Raw genomic sequence first — 21,505 nt, forward strand, 5'->3', positions numbered from 1 at the left:
CTCAGCACACTTTTTCCTCACAGAAACTGACTTGAGCTCATTATTTAAATTGTCCAGAACTCAAGGGCTTAGCTCTCCAGTGTTTCTATAGGTAATTAAAAGAGCTGCTGTGATTGCTATGTGAAATAGCTAAGTGAGTGCTCCCATACAGAGGGATCTATATTAACAGCATCATACAATTAAACAGGGCATTACTGAAGGATGGAAAAGATATGTTGCTTGTTCTCTTTTGTGTAATCATTTCAGCTTGCTAATTTTCAGTTGGTTTATTTAAATTTGGCAGATGGAAGCTGAAGAGGAAGGGGCAAAAAAACTATCAGAAGTAAACTTTGAAAACTTGCCTCCCAGCTACCATAACGAGTCCGACACAGAAACCAGAATTGGTAATAAAACTGTTCAGACTCATCAAGAAATTGATAAGGTATGAGAAAACTTACATACCAAGCTGTTCATTCTCACTTGACCTTTTCTTCAAAAGTAAAAACAATTTTGCATGTTTTGCAGAGAAGCATGAGAATTTGAAGCATAAGCTTTCCTGATGATAATTACGTCTGGATTTTATTGTATCTTATTTTTGCCTGATAGGTTTAGGGGTGTGTAATATAAAAGTTTAATGTAAAATAATTATTTTGAAAACAAATGAATACTATGTGTAGAACCCAGGTATGGCAATAGCATAGGTAATGAAAGAATGATCATTTCTCACTCTGTTAGCTTCATTACAGTGATGTTTCAAATAGTTAAGGAGTTAACCTTGTCATCTACTTTTTTCCTCCAAATAAGGATTTTGCGTGAGTGCCAGGAAGATGGGAAATAGCAGGGTGGGAATTAATTATAGCAGAATAGGACTGAGAGTAACAAAGGACTATAATTTTAAAATGTATTTTGATTTATTGTTGTTCTTTTGCCATATCAGGTTACAAATAACAAAACCAGATCAACAATTTATTCTGAGACAGTTATTACATCTATAAAAGATGGAGAAAACAAAAGAAATCATGTAAGTGAGCACATTTATTCCTCTTGAAAGTTAAACAAATACTTTAAATTTACCTTTCTGAAGAAAGCAATATAGTTCGTAGTTTGGCATAGCCAAATTTCTGAATGTTTTAAAACACAAAACTATTAATGTAAGCAGTCGTAATGTTTTGTTGTTGTTGTTCTTGTAGTTTTTGTTTGTTTGTTTTTAATTAGTTTAACTTAGGAAAACTATATTACAAATTTGTGGGGGAGTTTCAATGTTGCAGTTAACTGAGGTGGTTGATCTTGATCTGAATATTGAATTTGTCAATCAAATGTAAGTGTTGTACTCACACAGCAAAGATAGCTATACAGCCCTTTCCAAAGACTCTGAATAAACCCTCAGTATAACAGTGCTCCATGGATGCCCTCCCTGTCTGCGCTTTTGGTTTTCATAGCGGAATTGTTTTGTAGACTTTTAACTCTAGAAAACAATCCCTATTTGTCTGTCTTGAGGAGACAGTAGAATCAGTGGAACAATATATGGCTCCATTTGCTTATCAGCCTTGCCTGGTGGTGAGAACTGGTTCTGAAATGTCACTCTGGGGAGGGGGAAAGTGGAGGACAACTCCCTTTACCTCTGGAAACAGGATTGTTCAAAGATTCAAAAAGAAGTTTAAAAGATTAAGAATATTCTTTACTCAAGTCTTGCAAATACAGGTACATTTGCTAAATGAGAGTAGACAGTAGTCTCATTAGAAGTTCCTGTCCTGAATGCACGCTCAAGATGTTTCTGAGAAAGACGGGTGGTGAAGTGGATGTATCAGATGATATCATATTTTTCTGTGAAAATAACATAATTACCCTTGGAATTAATGAGAAAATGATTCTGCATGTAGAGAATTTTTCCTGACAGATCTTTTGCTTGGTAAAGAATCACAATGAAAAGCAGAGTGTAGTGTAAATACCATCTACTAGCTCATCCTATGTCTATCACCGAATGTCTAGTGGCAGCATGGCCTTTTGGCTAGTGGATTCTGAGTATTTAAATGATCTTTTCTAATACTGATCACATTGGTTTAGTATTTCTGCCAGACGAATTCTACATGTTCCATGGATCAAGTTGTTTTTATATCCTACTGCAAGAACCTGTACCCCTGTGTTTTCTAAGTTCCCTTTTGCTGTTGATGCAAGTGAAGGTTTTGTTTGTTTGTTTGTTTGTTTGTTTGGATTTTTATTTTTTTTTTGCTTATGACTGAAAGGAATACTTATCTCCATTAACCTCCCTTGTGCTGCAGATGTAAGGGCAGATAGTCATCTGGTTTTAGTCATCTGTTTTTTACTGAAATTTATTATTGCAGAAGACACTACATTTATACGTGTATTTTCTTTATACTTATGAGCATCTAAATTCCTAGATATGAGCACTTAAGCTTATACATTCATCATGAAAAATCTAATTGTCGTGTTTAGGTAATAACTAGAAAATCAACTTTTGCCTGGTGGGTGTTTTATATTCTACCTGAAACTGATCCTGGGCACTCCCCCCAGCTCTCTCTACACCACTCCAATTCACAACAGATTGTTGCACTTTTTAGTTTGGCGTATCATTTTCCTTTCACTCCAAAGTCAGAAGGCAGACTAGATTAGAAAACTAAACGGTCCAGCAATTCTAGCAAATCTCAGGTACACTGCTGCAGCAACAACCAGATGTTAAGCCTTGCAAAGCCTCTGCCATTGAGTGTGATGGTCAGCATGTACTAAGTTAGAACAACTGTTAGGTTTTCTTCAGATACTTTCATGCTCTTACTAGGACAGGACTTGCCAGTGTTTCCTCTGGTAGCTGGCTTTGTCTAACTAATAGTTTATGATTTAATTTAGTTTAACTTGTCCTGGCTTATTTTAGTCTAACTTTCTTCCAGTTCTCTCTTGGAAGTTTTCCTACTATTTTATAAGACATTAGAAAAAGAAAAAAATGGTAGTAGTTCCTATTTTATTAGGTGTAAATCCTGAAATGTGAGCATCTTCTCTGCTGTCATCCAGTGACTAAGTTTTCCGTCTTTCAGCTCATGTTTTTATACTGATATTAAAGCTGGGAATGGCAAATAACAAAATTAAGTTGCTTGTGCTTTCTTTTTAACTGTTTGACAAAGGTTATAGATTTAATGGTAAGACAAGATACAAAACAAATTGCAAGTATACTGAGGTACAAGTTGGTTTTATAGAAAATGCTAACATATTCCAAGATGCTTTTTAATAATGAAATATGTGTAATGAAGGCAACTTAAATATCTTTTTTTTTTTTTTTTTTTTTTTTTTAAACAAGTATGGTCATCATCTTCAAAACCAGTGTACAGAAGCAAATCTTTCAACTGACTGGGACACAACACTAATGTATTCTTAATGTATTTCGCTTACTCATTGTATCTATTTGTTCTTCACAGCTATAAAAATATTTATAATTTAGTTTTCTCCAATGATCATACAAAGTTCCTTATAAGCTTCTTATAACTAGTGAAAGATATCTGTGTTCTCCTTATGGGAAAGTTGCCTCACTTAATAAGGTAGTGCTGTGTCCAGAACCAATATAGTGATTAGTCTTCCAGATAAATACAACTAGCTGAATAATTTTTCTTTCTTATACTTCATGGTGGAAAACCTCATTGAACTGATTGCATTAACTTCTAATCATTTAGATCCTGGGGAGCTTTTTTCAACAATCTTTCTGCAGCAGCTACTGAAACAAAACATTTGTTAACGTTTATTTGTCTCTCACACTCTTTTGACCTTTGAGCATGCCCATGGTACAAACACTTAATTTAAAGGTTGCCAAGTTAGAGAAAACACTAAATGGGAAAAGCAACCAACAGTCATATTTGATTCTTGTTTAAGGGACCAGGCAGACCTACATATATTAATGTATCTAAGAAATACCTAACAGAATCAAATCTAAAACTACTTGAAAACTTTAAACATTAAGGAAGAATATACTTAGGGTACTGCTAGGCTGCAGAACTATTTTAGGAGTAATTGCATGAGATTGAGAATTGGAAAATTTGGTGTAATCCAAAAAAGTTTTTCCACTGGAAAAACTGTAAAAAAAAAAAAAAAAAAAAAAAGTTGAAAAAAATGCTGCCAAGGAGAGCTCTACCAAATGGAAGAAAAAAGTACAAATTAAAAAGTACCATTGTTCAGATCTGTCAACTTAAGAAAACAATATTGGGAAAATGAGTCAAAGGAGTTGCCAAAAACTTTGCACTGTCTCCTTAGGTCATTCTTATATACGTTAATTTTCATATGTGAGGTGTCAAGTGACATTGTAGGATGCCTCAGTCACTTTCCAGGCAGCAGGTTTTCCAGACCACTGGAATATGGAAGAGTTACTCTACTTCCTGGCTGCTTATTTTAAATGTTAGCAGCAAAGTAATACATGTATAGCTATTGTATTCTGTGGGCAGTTTGAAAGGAAAACCTTTCTGTGGGCCTCTAAATACAGCTAGCATATGCTGTTCTGTAATACACATCCTTGATACCCATCAGTGATTCATCCTGCTGTGTAGTGTAACACAAGTGGTTTTGTATATTTGTAGCTACAAGTATTGATGATCATCTGAAAAGGGGAAGATAGCGACGTTTTGTTCTGAGGATGGAGATGCTGGTAGTAGAGGCTGTGAGGAGCCAGCCACTGGGAACTGGCCCACTGTTCTAATGCTATTCAATCACAGAATCACAGAATCACAGAATTTCTAGGTTGGAAGAGACCTCAAGATCATCGAGTCCAACCTCTGACCTAACACTAACAGTCCCCACTAAACCATATCCCTAAGCTCTACATCTAAATGTCTTTTGAAGACTTCCAGGGATGGTGACTCCACCACTTCCCTGGGCAGCCTGTTCCAATGCCTAACAACCCTTTCAGTAAAGAAATTCTTCCTAACATCTAACCTAAAACTCCCCTGGCGCAACTTAAGCCCGTTCCTTGTTCTGTCACCAGGCACGTGGGAGAACAGACCAACCCCCACCTCGCTACAGCCTCCCTTGAGGTACCTATAGAGAGCGATAAGGTCACCCCTGAGCCTCCTCTTCTCCAGGCTGAACAAGCCCAGCTCCCTCAGCCGCTCCTCGTAGGACTTGTTCTCCAGGCCCCTCACCAGCTTCGTCGCCCTTCTCTGCACCCGCTCGTGCACCTCCATGTCCTTCTTGTAGCGAGGGGCCCAAAACTGAACACAGTACTCGAGGTGCGGCCTCACCAGAGCCGAGTACAGGGGGACAATCACCTCCCTAGCCCTGCTGGTCACACTGTTTCTGATACAAGCCAGGATGCCGTTGGCCTTCTTGGCCACCTGAGCACACTGCTGGCTCATATTCAGCTGACTATCCACCATCACTCCCAGGTCCTTCTCTGCCTGGCAGCTCTCCAACCATTCCTCTCCCAGCCTGTAGCTCTGCTTGGGGTTATTGCACCCCAGGTGGAGGACCCAGCACTTGGCCTTGTTGAACTTCATGCAGTTGACCTCAGCCCATCGGTACAGCCTATCCAGATCCTCCTGCAGAGCTTTCCTACCCTCAAGCAGATCGACACACGCACCTAACTTGGTGTCATCTGCGAACTTACTGAGGGTGCACTCGATGCCCTCGTCCAGATCATTGATGAAGATATTAAAGAGGACCGGCCCCAGCACCGAGCCCTGGGGAACGCCACTAGTGACCGGCCTCCAACTGGACTTGACTCCATTTACCACGACTCTTCGGGCCCGGCTATCCAGCCAGTTTCTAACCCAACGAAGCGTGCACCAGTCCAAGTCAAGAGCAGCCAGTTTCTTGAGGAGAATGCTGTGGGAAACGCTGTCAAAAGCCTTGCTGAAGTCAAGGTAGACCACATCCACAGCCTTTCCCTCATCCACCCAGCGCGTCACTTTGTCATAGAAGGAGATCAGGTTCGTCAAGCAGGACCTGCCTTTCATAAAGCCATGCTGACTGGGCCTGATTGCCTGCTTGCCCTGCAAGTGCCACGTGATGACTCTCAGGAGGATCTGCTCCATGAGCTTCCCTGGCACTGAGGTCAAACTGACAGGCCTGTAGTTTCCCGGGTCTGCCCTCCGGCCCTTCGTGTAGATGGGCATCACGTTTGCTAGCCGCCAGTCAACTGGGACCTCCCCCGATAGCCAGGACTGCTGATAAATGATGGTAAGCAGCTTGGCCAGCTCCTCTGCCAGTTCTCTCAGTACCCTTGGGTGGATCCCTTCCGGCCCCATCAACTTGTGCACATCCAAGTGCTGTAGCAGGTCACCAACCAGTTCTTCATGGATAGTAAGGGCCACATCCTGCTCCCCATCCCCTTCCACCAGCTCAGGGTACTGAGTATCCAGAGAACAACCGGTATTGCCGCTAAAGACTGAGGCAAAGAAGGCATTGAGCACCTCCGCCTTTTTCTCATCTCTTGTAACTAGGTTTCCCCCCGCATCCAGTAAAGGATGGAGATTCTCCTTAGTCCTCCTTTTTGTGTTGATGTATTTATAGAAACGTTTTTTGTTATCTTTAACGGCAGTAGCCAGATTGAGCTCCAGATGAGCTTTGGCCTTCCTAATTTTGTCCCTGCACAGGCTCGCAACATCCTTATAGTCCTCCCTAGTGGCCTGCCCACTTTTCCAAAGATTATAAACCCTCTTTTTTCTCCTAAGCTCAAGCCACAATTCTCTGTTGAGCCAGGCTGGTCTTCTTCCCCGCCAGCTCATCTTTGGGCACGTGGGGACAGACCGTTCCTGCACCATTAAGATTTCCCTCTTGAAGAGCGCCCAGCCTTCCTGGACCCCTCTGCCCTTCAGAACCGCCTCCCAAGGGACTCCACCAACTAGTGTCCTGAGCAGCTCAAAGTCAGCCCTCCGGAAGTCCAATACAGCGGTTTTACTGGTCCCCTTCCTGGCCTCGCCAAGAATAGTGAACTCCACCATTTCGTGGTCACTCTGCCCAAGACAGCTCCCGACAATCACATCCTCCACCAGTCCTTCTCTGTTTGTGAAGAGAAGGTCTAGCGGGGCACCACCCCTGGTAGGCTCACTAACCAGCTGCGTCAGGAAGCTATCTTCCACGCTCTCCAGAAACCTCCTAGACTGCTTCCTCTGGGCTGTGTATCTGGGCTGTGTTCAGGTATCCTTCAGATTGGTGCCTCTTTAGAACAGCACTTCTGTTTATTTTCGCTCTGCCAAGTAAAAGAAATAGGCACACACTATCACACAAACTCAACTTTTATGCTTGTAGGGAAACTGAATGCTGAAAGCCAAACCTGCCTTATAGGTTCAGTTTATAGGCTTGGCTTGTAAAAGTCAAGGATTTGCACAGCTCCTGCTCTTTAGGTATATAATTGGGTGGTAAATATGAGAATTCATCAAACACCTCAGCAAACCATCTACTCTAAAATGTACAGTATATATAATTTATCACAGTAGTAATTAATAATAATCACAACTCCACAACCCTCATTTCTCATTTATTCTCTGAGCTGAGTTAGAAACCACTGAAATCATTGAAAGTTTTTTTCAGTGATACTTTTGTGCTTTGAATCTTGAGGTGAAAGCTGCACAGGTAGGGAAGGATGTGCCTTAAAACCTATCTGTCTTGCAGTAATAGATCTGCATTCTAACCAGAATCAAATCCAGCACTGGAAAAGCAGTTTCATGGAAAATAAATTGTGCCTACTTTTTAAATCACGATGCCTCTGCTACCCTGTGTCCTCCCACAACAGGTAGAAATATATCTATAATACATATAAATGGTGTATCTGTACACTATGTACATGTGTATATAAATACATACATATATTACAGAAACATTAGACATAATCCCCTACACATGCATATTCCTCTCTCAGACATTATTTCTTTTTGGCTTTGCATCACAAAACTATTCTCTTTAGACTATATTCTTTGTTACTGAATGGTTCAGTTGATAGTATTTTGATAGCCAGAAGAGTATCGGTATTTTAAACCTCCAGAAGAGGAACTAGACTGTTTGCCATTTCTGGCACGGAGACCTCATTCTCAAGAGGTGCTGCATTATTTGGAGGCGCCATTTACATTCCCAGACTAACATTCATTTTATCGGATGTCAGTGAGGACTGACAAGTTACCAACATAGATGTCAGGCTTTGATCCATCAGTCTTGCATCACCACGGACACCAAATACAAGCAATAGGTAGTTGTGCATGTTTTTCTGCCTGTATAGGGTTTTACATCCACTTGCTTTTAAGGTTTAAGGTCCAAATATTCTGTAACTTATTTTCCTGGGAATGTAGCCTAGCATGCAAGTTAACAGAGTAACTCCAGTAGAAAGCTCAGTATAGAGTACAGAACATAAAGTAACAGCGCTTTTTATTACTATGTGAAAGTCAAAATGTTTTCTGGTTTGTTGACTAGTTCTATTTCAATCGTGGTACACTAGCCTAGTCAATGAAAAGCAAGCATGAACAATGAAAACTCAAGGAGACAAAATTGATACTGGTAAGATTTACTGCAATAAGATTAGTTGCTTTTCTTAGTTGCATTTGTAGTAGTATTTTATGTAAGGTCTAACTCAAAGCTACTGTACCTAAGATTTTTTTTCTTGTCTGTATTCATCTGTTAAATAAAACTAGCAACTTCTATAGCAAGTAAACTCTAATAGAAGTATATCTGGTTGCTCTCAGTTCTCTTCCTTGCAACCGTGTTTTGAAGATGCTAATGTTTCAGGAAGGTGTACTGGGGAACTGGAGGAGTATCATGCATTTCTCAATTAGCTTTGGCACTATTAAAAACATTACTTTCTTTTGCCTGATCTTGTTGATAGAAACACTTCAGAGCACAACTGTACCTTCTCATTAGTTAGAAGGTACAGGTCACGTTTCTTTGTGGGAGAGTAGAGAGGTGCCTCCAGTGTGATACTGTGCAAGGTGCTTGCTCTCTCTGTGAACAGGTGGATGTATGCTTTTATACACGTGTGTATTTAGCACCAGCCTTCTGCAAATACAGCAGCTGATTAGTAATTTCGAATACTCTGGTGCTTAGGAAAGAGAACCTGTGATACCAGGCCAGGTTAGAGTGCTGACTGGATCCCTGCAGCTCTGGACAGGGAGTACTGTACCACTGTGGAACTGCTTTTTCAAGCTGACTTGACCTGTTCTGGAAATGACTGTCAGATTTTTATTTTTATTTTTATTTTTTTTTTACAGATTAGATGTGAGTTTGACCCTAATGTGTAAATTTAAGAAAGTGACTGGAGAACAAAAGCTCCAGAGTCCTAAAGGTTTGTCTGTAGAGACAGAATAGATAGCAACCCCATTTTAATGGCCTTACAACATTTTTAAGCCTTTAAGTAAGAGATTTCTTTTTACTCTGTTAGTAAGTTAGTAAAAAGAAATAGAAATTAAACGTTAACTTCTGGGGTTCTATTTCCCTCTCCAACTTGTAAGACAAGATTTTCTAGAGAAAAATCTACTATAAATGGCCAAGCTCTAGCACATCTTAACCAAACTTGCAGTTCTCTGTGATTATCCAGAAATGCTAAAGTTACTGCTTGATTCCTATTTGAGCAACTTATATGATTTCTCTAAGCATGTTCTCAGCCATATGCAAGAGTTCCACTCTTTGAGATCCGTACTGCTCCAAGGAGAGGAGTTCCTACCAGTGCTGAAGTGAAAATGAACTTTGAAAATTGAGAAGGAAACATTTGTGGAGTGAAAATTGCAATTTGTCCATCAGCAGCACTGCAGGAGAGCAGCTGATGGCAAAAATTTGAACATCCAGGATCTTGGTGCTGATGTCTGCTCCCTTTGGTATGTTAGTATCTCAGGGAAGATGCTCGTTTTAGGAATCCCAGGTTTACATTTGGGTCCCATTTTTTTGTTTCATTTTTTACAGAACTTCTAGTCTCTGGTTACTTGCAGTTGACAACCTTAAGCTATCAATAGACACACTAAGTGCATTGTTGGATTGAAATCCTGGTCTGTCTGTAGCCAAAAATCCCATAATATCTAAAACTGGTAGATTTTGTATACTCAATCATAAAATTCATTAGCACTTTTAGTGTTCTTTTCTGTTAACTGCCCAGTCTGCTCTGTTGACATCACTTGGCAACACAAATCTTGTCTTGACTAGTGCAGTTCTTTTGAAATCACTCCACCCTTTAGGTAGTTCTTAGTGTAGGAGTAGATAAAGGCAATCTTTACTTCCTAGCTAATGTATTTGATTAATGAATGAGCTGTGTCAGTTTTTCAAGTTTATATATTAAACAGTAACTTGAATACATTATTTTACTATTAGTTATAATGTAAGGTGAAGCTTTTTGCAAAAAATGAATGTATAGCTTACAGTGGCAGTCATTTAAAATAGAGAACTTGAGTTTCTCAAGTCCTTTGTAAGCAGAAAATCTGCATGTTATTTCACTCTGTTTTGCTAATTGCTGATTTTTAAGTAGTACGTCTCAACTGCTTGCAAGTCATAGCTTGCATTTTAAAACAGGACACCTCTTGTAGGCAAGGTCTGCAAGTCCCAAACCACCTAAATTCCTGCAGCAGAACTACTGAACAACAAGGTACAGACATTCTGAACATTTGGCTGAACCCCCTTTTTTTCTTCTTTTCAGTTTCAGTCCTGACAATGTAATGTGTGAAGCTGAAGGGGAGGTGCACATAGCTCATGGGGGCAAGTAGCTTGGGTTAGAGTGGGAAAGGATGTGGAGGTGGATACAAAGGGAGTGAAGATAAAGCCTACGATAAGAAAAAATATGCAGTTAGTATTTTGAATTGCTCTTACTCATATATGTTTCTGGAGTGCGTAGGATATGCATCTTGTTTGTAGAGCAAGGGACATAGTCTTCTTGTTTTGAAAAGTGTGATGGAGTGTGGATGTAACCATCGGTGTTCATATATAACACTGTAAGCACCAGATGCTTCTTACTGATGCAAAAGCTATGAAGAGGTTTAATTTGCTCATGGATGATAGAATGGCCTTACTGTGAGTCACAGCATGTCCCTAAGACCAAAAGTTTTACTGGTCATGTGATATTTGCAGGACTATTGCCAAAAAATCTGAACCTTAGCCTCCATGAATGGAAAGATGTGTCATTAAGTAGTTTGAAACCCTTGTGTGTCGCCTCTGCTCCTACAAGAAGAAAATTCTCCAAGGTGGGAAAGCTCTGTAATAGCCAGCTGAGGTGTATGTCAGAGGCTGTGTCCACATCTTTGTTTACTGATGTGAGTCCATTCTGATCTGGCTTGTTTTCTCAGAGAAAACACTGTGTAGAAAGTTATGGGTCTGTGCAGAGAATCCACACAAGAATGGATATTGTGTGCAAACAAGATGGTTTTGTAATACTATAGGGCTGCAATGATGCAGAGAAAAGTGAGACCTCAGTTTCCATGGACTCAGATATCATGCTTGGTGACCCCGAACAAACAAGCAGGTGTAAACAGCTGCTAGATCTTGTCAGAGTGAAGAGAAGCAAGGTGCCTTTTGCTGAGAGATGGGACAAACCAGGCAGGTGTTTGAGCTGAAAACATGACAACCAAAGGTCAGAACATAGATCTTTATCACATTTTTTGCCTTAAATAGCGGCTCAGATTTATAGGCCAAGAACTGATGCAACAACAAATGGGTTATTCCTAATTAAAGGCATCAAATCTTGTTCCCATTTGTGTCAGTGAGAGTCTGAAGTAATTTGGATAACTTTAGTGAATTTACTTTACTAGTAAAAAAAATAGTAGCTAGGATTTCTTTCACATTTTGCTGTTGTGCTAGCTTAGTGTAAGTTTTCTCCTGTCAAGTTTGGCAAAGAAAGTTGTGTTGTGTTAATTAATATTCTGAAAGTAACATTCTTCATTAGTAATTCAGGTCAATGCCTGTGTCTGGGGATGTTTCAAACTTTGCCAGACCCTTGTGTTACAATGTAGTATTTCGTTTCCAGTTCACCTCCAAAAAACAAACAAAATAGAATATTTTTATGCAAAATCATATTTGCTGAAGAACTGCTTCACCATTTTTTTTCTGTCTGAACTCTTACCCTTCGAGTAGCTAAATGATGAAGGGAGAAAGATTTTCTTGGAATAAACTTCTCGTTACCTAAAATAAACTATTACTGTAACACAATCACAATGCCTAGAATTGGTTCAGTGTTCTAGGTGATTGTGTTAGTAAAAACACAACAGCAAATCAGGAAGTTTACCCCTAGAAAGCTACAAAACAAGCTTTCTCTAGAAGAATCAATGTCCATCTGCATTCCTCAGTATCCATCTGACAGTCAAACACTATTTCTACAACTTACAGTAATCTTGTTAATGGTGGAAATCATCTGATTTGTCTGAAACTTTCCATCTGTGGGGAGGTATATATCATGTTTAGTCATCTACTTTTTCCTTGTTTTCATATGGGTTGAAAGAACTCTTCTGCAAAAAAAAGCCACAGCAAGGGAGTAGTTAGAGTAAAAAGAGCAACTGTTTACTTGGTTTTAGCACAGCCTTCTTACACCTCATGTGTTGAGTTTAGGGAACCAAGGCTGTCAAAATGTTTCTTACAGGTCTTGTCCAAGTTATAGGTAAATATAAAACAAATCAGGAAAGTTTTTACTTTCCAGCTCTACTTGATCTACCTATTTAAACTAAGAGAAATTAAATATTTTTTCATCTCTGTGAGGTAACAGAGAGAGTCAGGAGAATAAATCTTTTATGTGGGCTGGTGACAATTCTGTAAGCTGCTGACAGCTCTTAAGAGATCATAGTACGGACTGTCTTAAGACAGAAGTCAGAGTTCATCACCAATATTTCCTTTGGCCAGACAAGTAGCAAAACAAATCACATTATCGGAACAGCTTTAAAGCAAAAGAGATTTTATTTTATTTTTTTTCCCAGTGGTTTTGCTTTATATAGTTTTAATGTGCTGGCTGCAGCAGGTGCTTATTTGATTTTAAACTGAAACCACATTATCTAATTAACCAGTAAACTTTATCTGGTAGGGTACCAACATGTAACAAAGATTTTAGGAAATGAATGTAAAGCATAACTCTTTTTTTTTTTTTTTTTTTTTTTTTTATCTGATATGATCTCAGAATAATTGAGATATAAAGAATACAGATAAATGTGCCAAAGGTGCAGCCGGTTTACATCTGTATTATGCATATGTATACATATGTAAGGTGGCTGGGAGGTGGGCCCAGAAACACAGAGTTCCATATACAATAAGCCTAAGCTTTTTCTAATCTTTCCCTGAACTGTAGGAGGGGACGACTAATTAAAATCATTAGAATTACACTTGTTTTACGCAAATGTGAGTAGGAGGAGAACAAATGAATGTGCTCTGTGATTGCTTGGTCTTCTGTACAGTTCACAGAATCACACAGAATCACAGAATTTTCTAGGTTGGAAGAGACCTCAAGATCATCGAGTCCAACCTCTGACCTAACACTAACAGTCCCCACTAAACCATATCCCTAAGCTCTACATCTAAACGTCTTTTGAAGACTTCCAGGGATGGTGACTCCACCACTTCCCTGGGCAGCCTGTTCCAATGCCTCACAACCCTTTCAGTGAAGAAGTTCTTCCTAACATCTAACCTAAAACTCCCCTGGCTCAACTTAAGCCCATTCCCCCTTGTCCTGTCACCAGACATGTGGGAGAACAGGCCAACCCCCACCTCGCTACAGCCAAAAGATGTGCAAGATGCTGCTAGTCCAGCTTGATGATGTTTTGTACTATGATTTACTGAGTTAAACCATGACAGTTGGAGGAAGGTGGTGATTTGATCTGTTTCTGTTTAGTTTAATTTCATCAAAAATTTGGCAAATAGGAGGAAAAAAAAGCTCTGTAGAGTGGTGTCTTCAAATGTATTCTCTTGATAAATGCATTTATATGTCAGCTGAATAAGTCTCATTCTTTCCTTTCTCCTATCTAATTCAAAACTAGCATTTTGGCATCTTTTGCAGAGAATGTGTCTGTCTGGCCTAACGAGGGACTAGGCCACTTTGATAATTAGTGCTGAGGAATACCATACCAGTGAATGTGAGCTATTCAGTCATGGTGGTTTACTACTGCAGTTAAAGAGAGAACCCCCCTCCATCTTTTCTGCCTGTCTGAATTCTTTATAACAAGTCCATAACTTCTGTTCAGTAGGTAACATACTCTAATATATATTATTATATATATTGGTGAAAAGATATATGGGATGGGAGTTTCAGATTTGTTTACTTATAATTCTGTCTGGAACTGAGTCAGAGCCTGTTATGTGAATTTACATCACATGAGGAATCCCTGAAAATTGTTCCCTTAGAAAGCCCACTTCTCCCAGGGAAAGGAAGAAGCATCTCACAGCATGTAGATAGTTCACATCATGGTATCAGTCAAAGGAAAACCTTCATGGTCTGAGTCCAAGATTTTTCAGAGCCATCAGCAAGGGAACTCCATCTTTACGCAGACATTCAGCTCATCTGTTTTCAAAATCCTCCAGTGCTGGTGGCAGTTTATTCCAATGCTTTCCTATACTCACTATAAGATCTCTGATGATGTAATTTAAACCCTTTCTTTTATCTACAACTCATAGAAAATAAATTATTCCCTTTTCGCTAGAGTATCAGCAGTCATCCACACAGTCAACTCTGCTATAGGCAAAATCCATTGTAGATGAATTCTTACCATGTATTTCTGTTTGAGTATTATCTTTGGCTGACACCTGAAACACAGTAAGTCTGTTGAAACTGTAAGCTACCAAGAGTGTGTATCACATAAGAACAAAGCACCTAAGATTCAGGGTTTGAAGTAAGTTCTGTAATGGATTGGGTACAGATTTGCATCAGCAAGGAGCTATTAAGTACATAAATCCTGCTTTGTACTGCTTTTCTTTTTGCACAGATGTTTCACATCCTTGCTGTGCAGAGCTATTCTGAACTGTTTTGTTTTTATAAATTTTCAAAATGTACATAGTTTGGTAGTGAATCATGGAAACTTTGTAGCTGCCAATTGTAGAGAGAAAAGATGCCTGCATTGAAACTCAGCCTCAGGGCACACCATTTCATGAGGGCTGTATCTTTGTATGGTTACTGACTATTTAGAAATAATGGCACTTTAGAACTTTGTGGCACAGTTGTACAGTGTTTCTCTAGCTGTTAATTAGCTCAAGACATTTAGACTAGAAACCAAGAGTTTCTAGCAGGGTTTTAGACACACCTTTTAGTCACCAAAACTGGAAGAACTGTTCTTCAATTAATAGATCTAAAGGTAGATGCATTTTTCTTTTAAGACAGTTTATTACAACATCATTAGGAAAATTTTGTTTAGATACATAAATTAATATTTTCACCTAATTTGATAATCTCAAACTATGGAAAAAAAAAAAAAAACCTTTTCTTAACATGGAGCAATTAAAAATGGAGCATAGGGCTATTGGTTTTGGGTCCCAAACTGTCTAATTCTTCAAATTCTAACTCTATTCTTCAAAATATTCCTTCCCTAACTATAGATTTTAGTGTCCCTATGTATTTAAAAAAGTCAAGTGAGTATATAGCATGACACTGAGTTGCAGGAAGGCCTGAAGGAAGATTTTGCTGGAATTTCTACCGTCCTGCCCTGCCTATGGTACACCTGACAAACATGAGAAAAGCTGGACAAACATGCTATAACCTGTCCTGCCTCCTCTAGGGCAAGCGTGTGGGATGAGAAGAGAGTTCTGGTGCTGCAGACAGCTCCAGCAATATGTAGCCCCATACATACAAATGCATATTTCCCACACAGTACTGGGATGTGACTAGTACCATAGTTTGCAACTCACATTTGATCTTTTTACTGTCTTTTTTTATAACGCTAGTCCTTATTTTTGAGTGCTATGTACTTGGCAGGACAGCAGTAAGACTTTTGCTCTGCTAGAAAGTATTACAGAGGTTTTGAGATATTTAAAGGCAAATTAATTCGTATCTCATTAAAAATGAATGCATTATGTGCCCTGTCTAGACAACTGAGAGAGTAGGAGTTGGAACACTACCGCAATTCGGACTGGTAGTAGTTTCCATAGGATGGTATTGCATTCTGTGTACTTCTATCATTTTTCTAATATGTGTAATGCACATAGGATACAGAACTTTTTTTCTTTTTTCTTTTTTTTTTCTTTTTTCTTTTTTTGCTTACTACTCAGCAGCTTTTGTCATCTGTTGGAGTCATTTTCTAATTGCCACACCATCTTTTTAGCATTGCTTCCTTTGTTGTGTATCTCCTGGCAAAACTTCATTACCTCTCTGACGTCAGTGAATTTTGTCTCGTCACTTTATGGCTTGCGAACCTGAAAGCCATAGAAGGATAGGAATGATAACTTTGCTCCTTTCTCTGCTTTCTTGGGTTCTAAGCTAAGGTGTAAAGAGCCTGGAAGGAAAGGATAGCCCATGCCAGGCAGTCATTTGGCTGTCCCAGACAAATATAATTTGAAGATACGAGAGGAGTGAAGAGAGAATTTGGTTTAAAATTATCTTTTAGAACGTGGGAGGGAGGATGAGTGGGAAAAGGGAATAGACCAGCTAAATGTCACCATTTTATTTAAAATCAATGGTTCTATTTTGAAAGTCACACAATATAAAAATAGTCTTGAGCGTATTTTCTTGACTACACTTAGGGTGTTAAATACATGCAGTTAATTAGGAGCTAAGGGGGAAAAAAGAAGGAAGTGAAATGAACATGATTTCAGTACGTAATATATAACCAGCAAAAGGGAATGTTAAGGTTATTACCATAGTGAGGTACAGAAACCAGAAGAACACTGCAAATGAAAAGTTTCTTCAAGAAAGTAGATTAACCCATTCTGCGTAGTTCTGCTTTTGTAATTTCGAATGGGACGCTCTTTGCTTCTCCCTCTTTATCCTTAGTGCGTTACATGAGCCGAAGATAACAGGATCCACACTGTAGTTGTCTACACTCACCAGTCAAGGACAGTCTGTCAGAATAGCCCATAGTGCCTTCTAGTTCAAAGGCTTGTTACTGGTGAAGTGTAAAGGTCGTTGTATCACACTGAAAGAAAACATTTTAGTTCTGTGCCTTTTCACACACATATAAACATTCAAACAGAAGGAAAGTACCCTTGTCAAAACCTGTTAATGCTTACACCATGTCTTACTTGAACATTCTTAAGCTGTCTCACACAGACATCTGTTTCAGATTTCTGGTAGTTGCGTTAGAAGCATACTTAACCATCAGTACTGTCAGTCATTTTTTTAATCTCACATAAGGCGCGTAATCATTCCTTAAGAAAGCAAATTACAACTTCGGCATAATGTGCCAAAGACAACAAAACTGAAGTTTCAGCAGTAGTTGTTTTAATAGCCTAACTCAAACTACAGAGAATCTTTTCCACAAATTCCAATATTTTGTTCTTGCCTCTTTATTTTTTTTTTTCCCTCAAGGGTTTTGGAACAAATTTCAACCCCCAAATCACTTTCACGTGTTGCAGGATATTCACTGCAGGGTACAATATTATAATAAAAGTCTACAGGATGTGAAGTATGTGCTTACAGGTACTACACTCATCTCCATCATGCTTTCTATTGTGTGTGGGTCCTAGTATACTCATTAATAAACAGGCAGTCCTACTTTTGCTCTGTATTATTCTTTAGCACTTCTCAAACAGTGTATTTCTTAGCTGCCAGGTAAAATTATGCGGGCATGTCAGAAGCCTGCACTGCCTCTCCCCAGTTTACACACCGTTGACCCTGCAAAAACAAAGCATTCTGAAAAATAACATACTTTACAGGATCCCACAAAGAATATGGATTGTTCAGAATCCATTGCAGCTGATGAAGATGCTTAGTTTTGTTCCTTGTTTAGCAAGTGTTGTGTCTCAAGGTAGCCTGATTAGAAAAGGTCTAGAAAGAAAGAAAAAAAAAAAAAAAGGAAAAAAAAAAAAAAAGGAGAAATGGTCATGCATCTGCATGTGTAAGAATTATTGGATTTTGCATTGACTGTGGATTATAAACATTGACTGGTTTGGAGCATGGCACAAAATTTCACAGCTTTAAGAAAGCTTATGAAAAGAAGTTTATTCCATGCCAGGAAAGAGAACTGTAAAAGGACTTTTTTTTTCCCCAGCTGAAAACCTCATAATACTTGGGGTCTTATTTGGTGGGACACAATTCAATAAGAGGGGAAAGGCAGGGGACTCATTAGTGCAAGAGAAACCGGTGACTGGAGAATTGCAACTTAGATGTTAGGTGGTTTTAGAGCTAGAGAGAGGGTTATTCCACGAGCTTAAAAATGATTATGGCAAGATTTCTCCTCTGTGGAAAGAGACAATTGGAAAAACTGACTACACTGAGACCTGGCTATTTGCCTGAAAGTGGATGGAACAGGAATGAAACAGTATAGTTTATTCGAAATATGGTTTATACAAGAATATGGTTTATAAAAGAAGCTGACAAAGCTATGGGTAGAAACTTGGCCAGAAAGAGCATGGCGGCTAAGGAGAAGTGGCTAACTACTAACTTGAAACCACAAAAACTCAAAGGTACTGTAGAACACTTGCATTTTGACCCACCTGATTATGTAGCAGCACAAAAGCAAACAAGAAGAACATATACGGGATAATGAAGCTGCAAAAGCATTATGACAATAGATAACGGCCTAGACCCAACAATGATCATCTCCTAAAATAGCTGAAAGGACTGCTTAATTATAAACACATAACCCACATATAACTTCACTGACTTGAAAAGAATCAGGCTTTGGCTTCTGTTCTATGTCCTGGATAATCAAACTCTTTGAAAACATCTCAGATGGCCAAAATGGTTAACTTAAACAAAGAACTGCTCTTCATGCAGAGCAGCCTTGTCTCATACCACACAAGAAGCTTTTATAATGTTAAATATGGAGACCTGAAGACAGTATAGCTGCTTTGTCTTTCAGTGATTATAGCAATTTAAGAGCTTCATTTAAACTTCTTGATGAGTTAATTTTCAGCCCAGCTGATCATACAGAAACAAAACCCAGCTGGGATGGCATGGAAAAAGTCAGTTTGGGGAAAATCATCAAAAAAAACAAAAAAAAACAAAAAAAAAAAACAACTTGGTAAAAACTTTCAATAAAGGTTGCATAAATGACAGTTAGGCTGCACCAAGAAGTGAGATTAGTATCTACCAAGGAGCAGTCAAGTTATTTCTTCAGAGAATTCAGGGATTTTTAATTCCTTATTGTGTACTGACTAACACAAAGATAGCATCAGCCTTGTGATGGTACAAACCAGTGATGAAATAAAAGTGACTTAGACAGGAATAGTGCTAAGATTTATTCTTTTGTTGGCTTGATAGTTACCTGGAGAAGACAATTTTAGAATAGGATTAATCACTTGTTTTTTTGAGAGGTAATCGTTAGATGTGAAGAAAAAAGATGTCCTCCCTGTGAACCAGAAACTTCAGGGTTACACAAACTATACACTGACTCTCTGTATTGCAGATTCTTCCTCAATGCCATATCTAAACAGCGTGCAGAGTTGTTTTGTACTTTAATTATGCTCACCCCCCAAATAAAAATCCCTGGCAAAGAATTTCTGGTCAGTATTTGTATGTTAGCCCTGTGCAGCACGAACAAAAAGCAAGCAATCTCTACCTCGGTGCTGGTGGGACCTCTGGGCAAAGAAACATCAGTTGGAGTCTATGATTGAGATGGGAACTCAGGTGTCCCTCTCACAGGAACAGTTTTGCTAAGGCCATAAAACGCTTCCAGGCTTGAAAAGCATGCCCAAGCAACTTGCTAGCCTGAAGCCTGTTGGAACACCTTAGCTGAGTAGCAAAGGCTGATGCATTAGGGAACCATCTCCCTTTGGGCTGTCATTGCTTGCTTGAGGAAGCTGGCCAAGCTGCTGAGTTTTGGAGGTCAGCACTGATGTTGCTGGGGAGGAGGAAGGAGGACAGCATAAAGCTACCTGGCCTGGGATTAAGAAAGCTGTTCCAGAATGATCTCCCACAGAGCATAAAGATGCTCTTGGCTGCTGCAGCTCCTGTATCGTAGACTCTTTCTTTCAGTCTTGTCCCATTCTAAAAAACAGCAAGTAAGTCAATTGTGATTGAACTCTAATACAAGTAAAATAACTTGAACGGAAGTGTCTTCAGGTTGCTTGTTTTTCCTCAAGAGAGCAGAACAAAGAGAATTCATTTTCTCAAGGTTGTTGGTATTAATATTTACACGAGATGTGAAGCCACCTAATTGTTTGCAGCCACATCGTTCTATTACAAAACTGTGGTTGTGTGAAAAAACTAAGAGAGCTTTTTTCCCTTGAGTCCCAAATAAGAAATACAATCAATCAAGACCTTCTTTCTGGTGTTTCAAGGAGAAGTATGGATTTCCATCATAGTGGCAAACTACACCTTTTATTTATTTATTTATTTATAGGAGTGTATCATTGACGAAGACTGTGAAACAGGGAAATATTGCCAGTTCTCCACTTTTGAATACAAGTGTCAGCTCTGTAAAACCCAACATAAAGTAAGTTCTGAAGTGATTCGTGATTTTATGTAGTCTTTAAACACTTACTGTGTAAATTCTTGGTGTTAACGTCAATAAATTAAAATCATTACCTAAGAAGATGCACAGCTTTGTGTATTAGTAGATACATAGCATTTTTTTCCCCTGCCTGTTATCACAACTAAGGTATAAGGTTACATTATTTGAATATGTGAACCTTAGGAAGCAGTAAATTCCTGTCTTTTGAGATAACAGAAGTGTTTTTGGCAATAGTTATGCTTCGGTTATCTTGTGTAGGTGACAGGTACCTGAAAAGCTCAGGCTTCTTCGCAGTGAAAAAACAATTTAAGAGCAATCAGCTGAAAACGGCCTTCATCTAGCTGTCCCTTTTCACCTACATTCTGCTGATGGCCTCTTGTGAAACAGTTGTTGTTCAAAGCATTTACAGGCCATTAAGTTGAAAAATCCTGGCATTGCAGTAAAATCCTGTAATCGATACGATTAACATCTTTTCCTGAAACGATGTAAATGATTTAAATGCTTTAAATTCTCGATAATTTCAGGAAGCTGTATTGACTTTAGTAGATTGAATGGAAGTCCTGAATTATCAATCTTTTGTCATTAGGAAAGCTCATTCATACTTTAGAAAGTGTTAAAACGGATCATTTTTCTTGTTAACATGGAGTCATTAAAAATCAATTGGGATGTAACTGAAACCTAAAAGCCCTATTTCTCCATACAGTGTTCAGTAGAGCATTCGTAGAAAAAAATAAAAATTTGGTCCTGGCTACATTCCTGTTGCACAGTGAGTTCAGTGAAGTGAACTGACTGTGAAGTGTGAAAGTGAAGGTGGCTGGATCAACTTCCTGACCTAGACCCCTCACAATTACAAGATATTTGTCTTTATAATTGGCAGTGTAGACCTACTACTTACCCAGTGTTAAGTACCTCCTGTGGGATCCACTGTGAAAGAAATTGATTTTGTATGGGTGCCCAGAAAGGGCTTTACACTGACAAAAAAAAAAAAAAAAAAGTCACAGTGCTTTCGCTGGGTTGATTTATTAGCTGTGTGTATTAGCTGAAACACAGGGACAGTT

General features: G+C 38.9%; 1 protein-coding gene across 1 annotated transcript in view; it reads left to right on the forward strand.

Annotated features, from left to right (window-relative positions):
* The window catches only part of DKK3 (dickkopf WNT signaling pathway inhibitor 3), a 28,697-nt gene that overhangs the window by 2,078 nt on the left and 5,114 nt on the right, over positions 1–21,505 (forward strand). Inside the window, exons 2-4 of the mRNA XM_084287154.1 lie at positions 284–421; positions 917–1,000; positions 20,337–20,429. Coding sequence (XP_084143280.1) covers positions 284–421; positions 917–1,000; positions 20,337–20,429 — 315 coding nt within the window. The remainder of the gene's footprint in view (positions 1–283; positions 422–916; positions 1,001–20,336; positions 20,430–21,505) is intronic.

Source organism: Netta rufina (genome assembly GCF_964035555.1).
Source record: "Netta rufina genome assembly, chromosome: 5".
In the NCBI taxonomy this organism is placed as follows: Eukaryota; Metazoa; Chordata; class Aves; order Anseriformes; family Anatidae; genus Netta; species Netta rufina.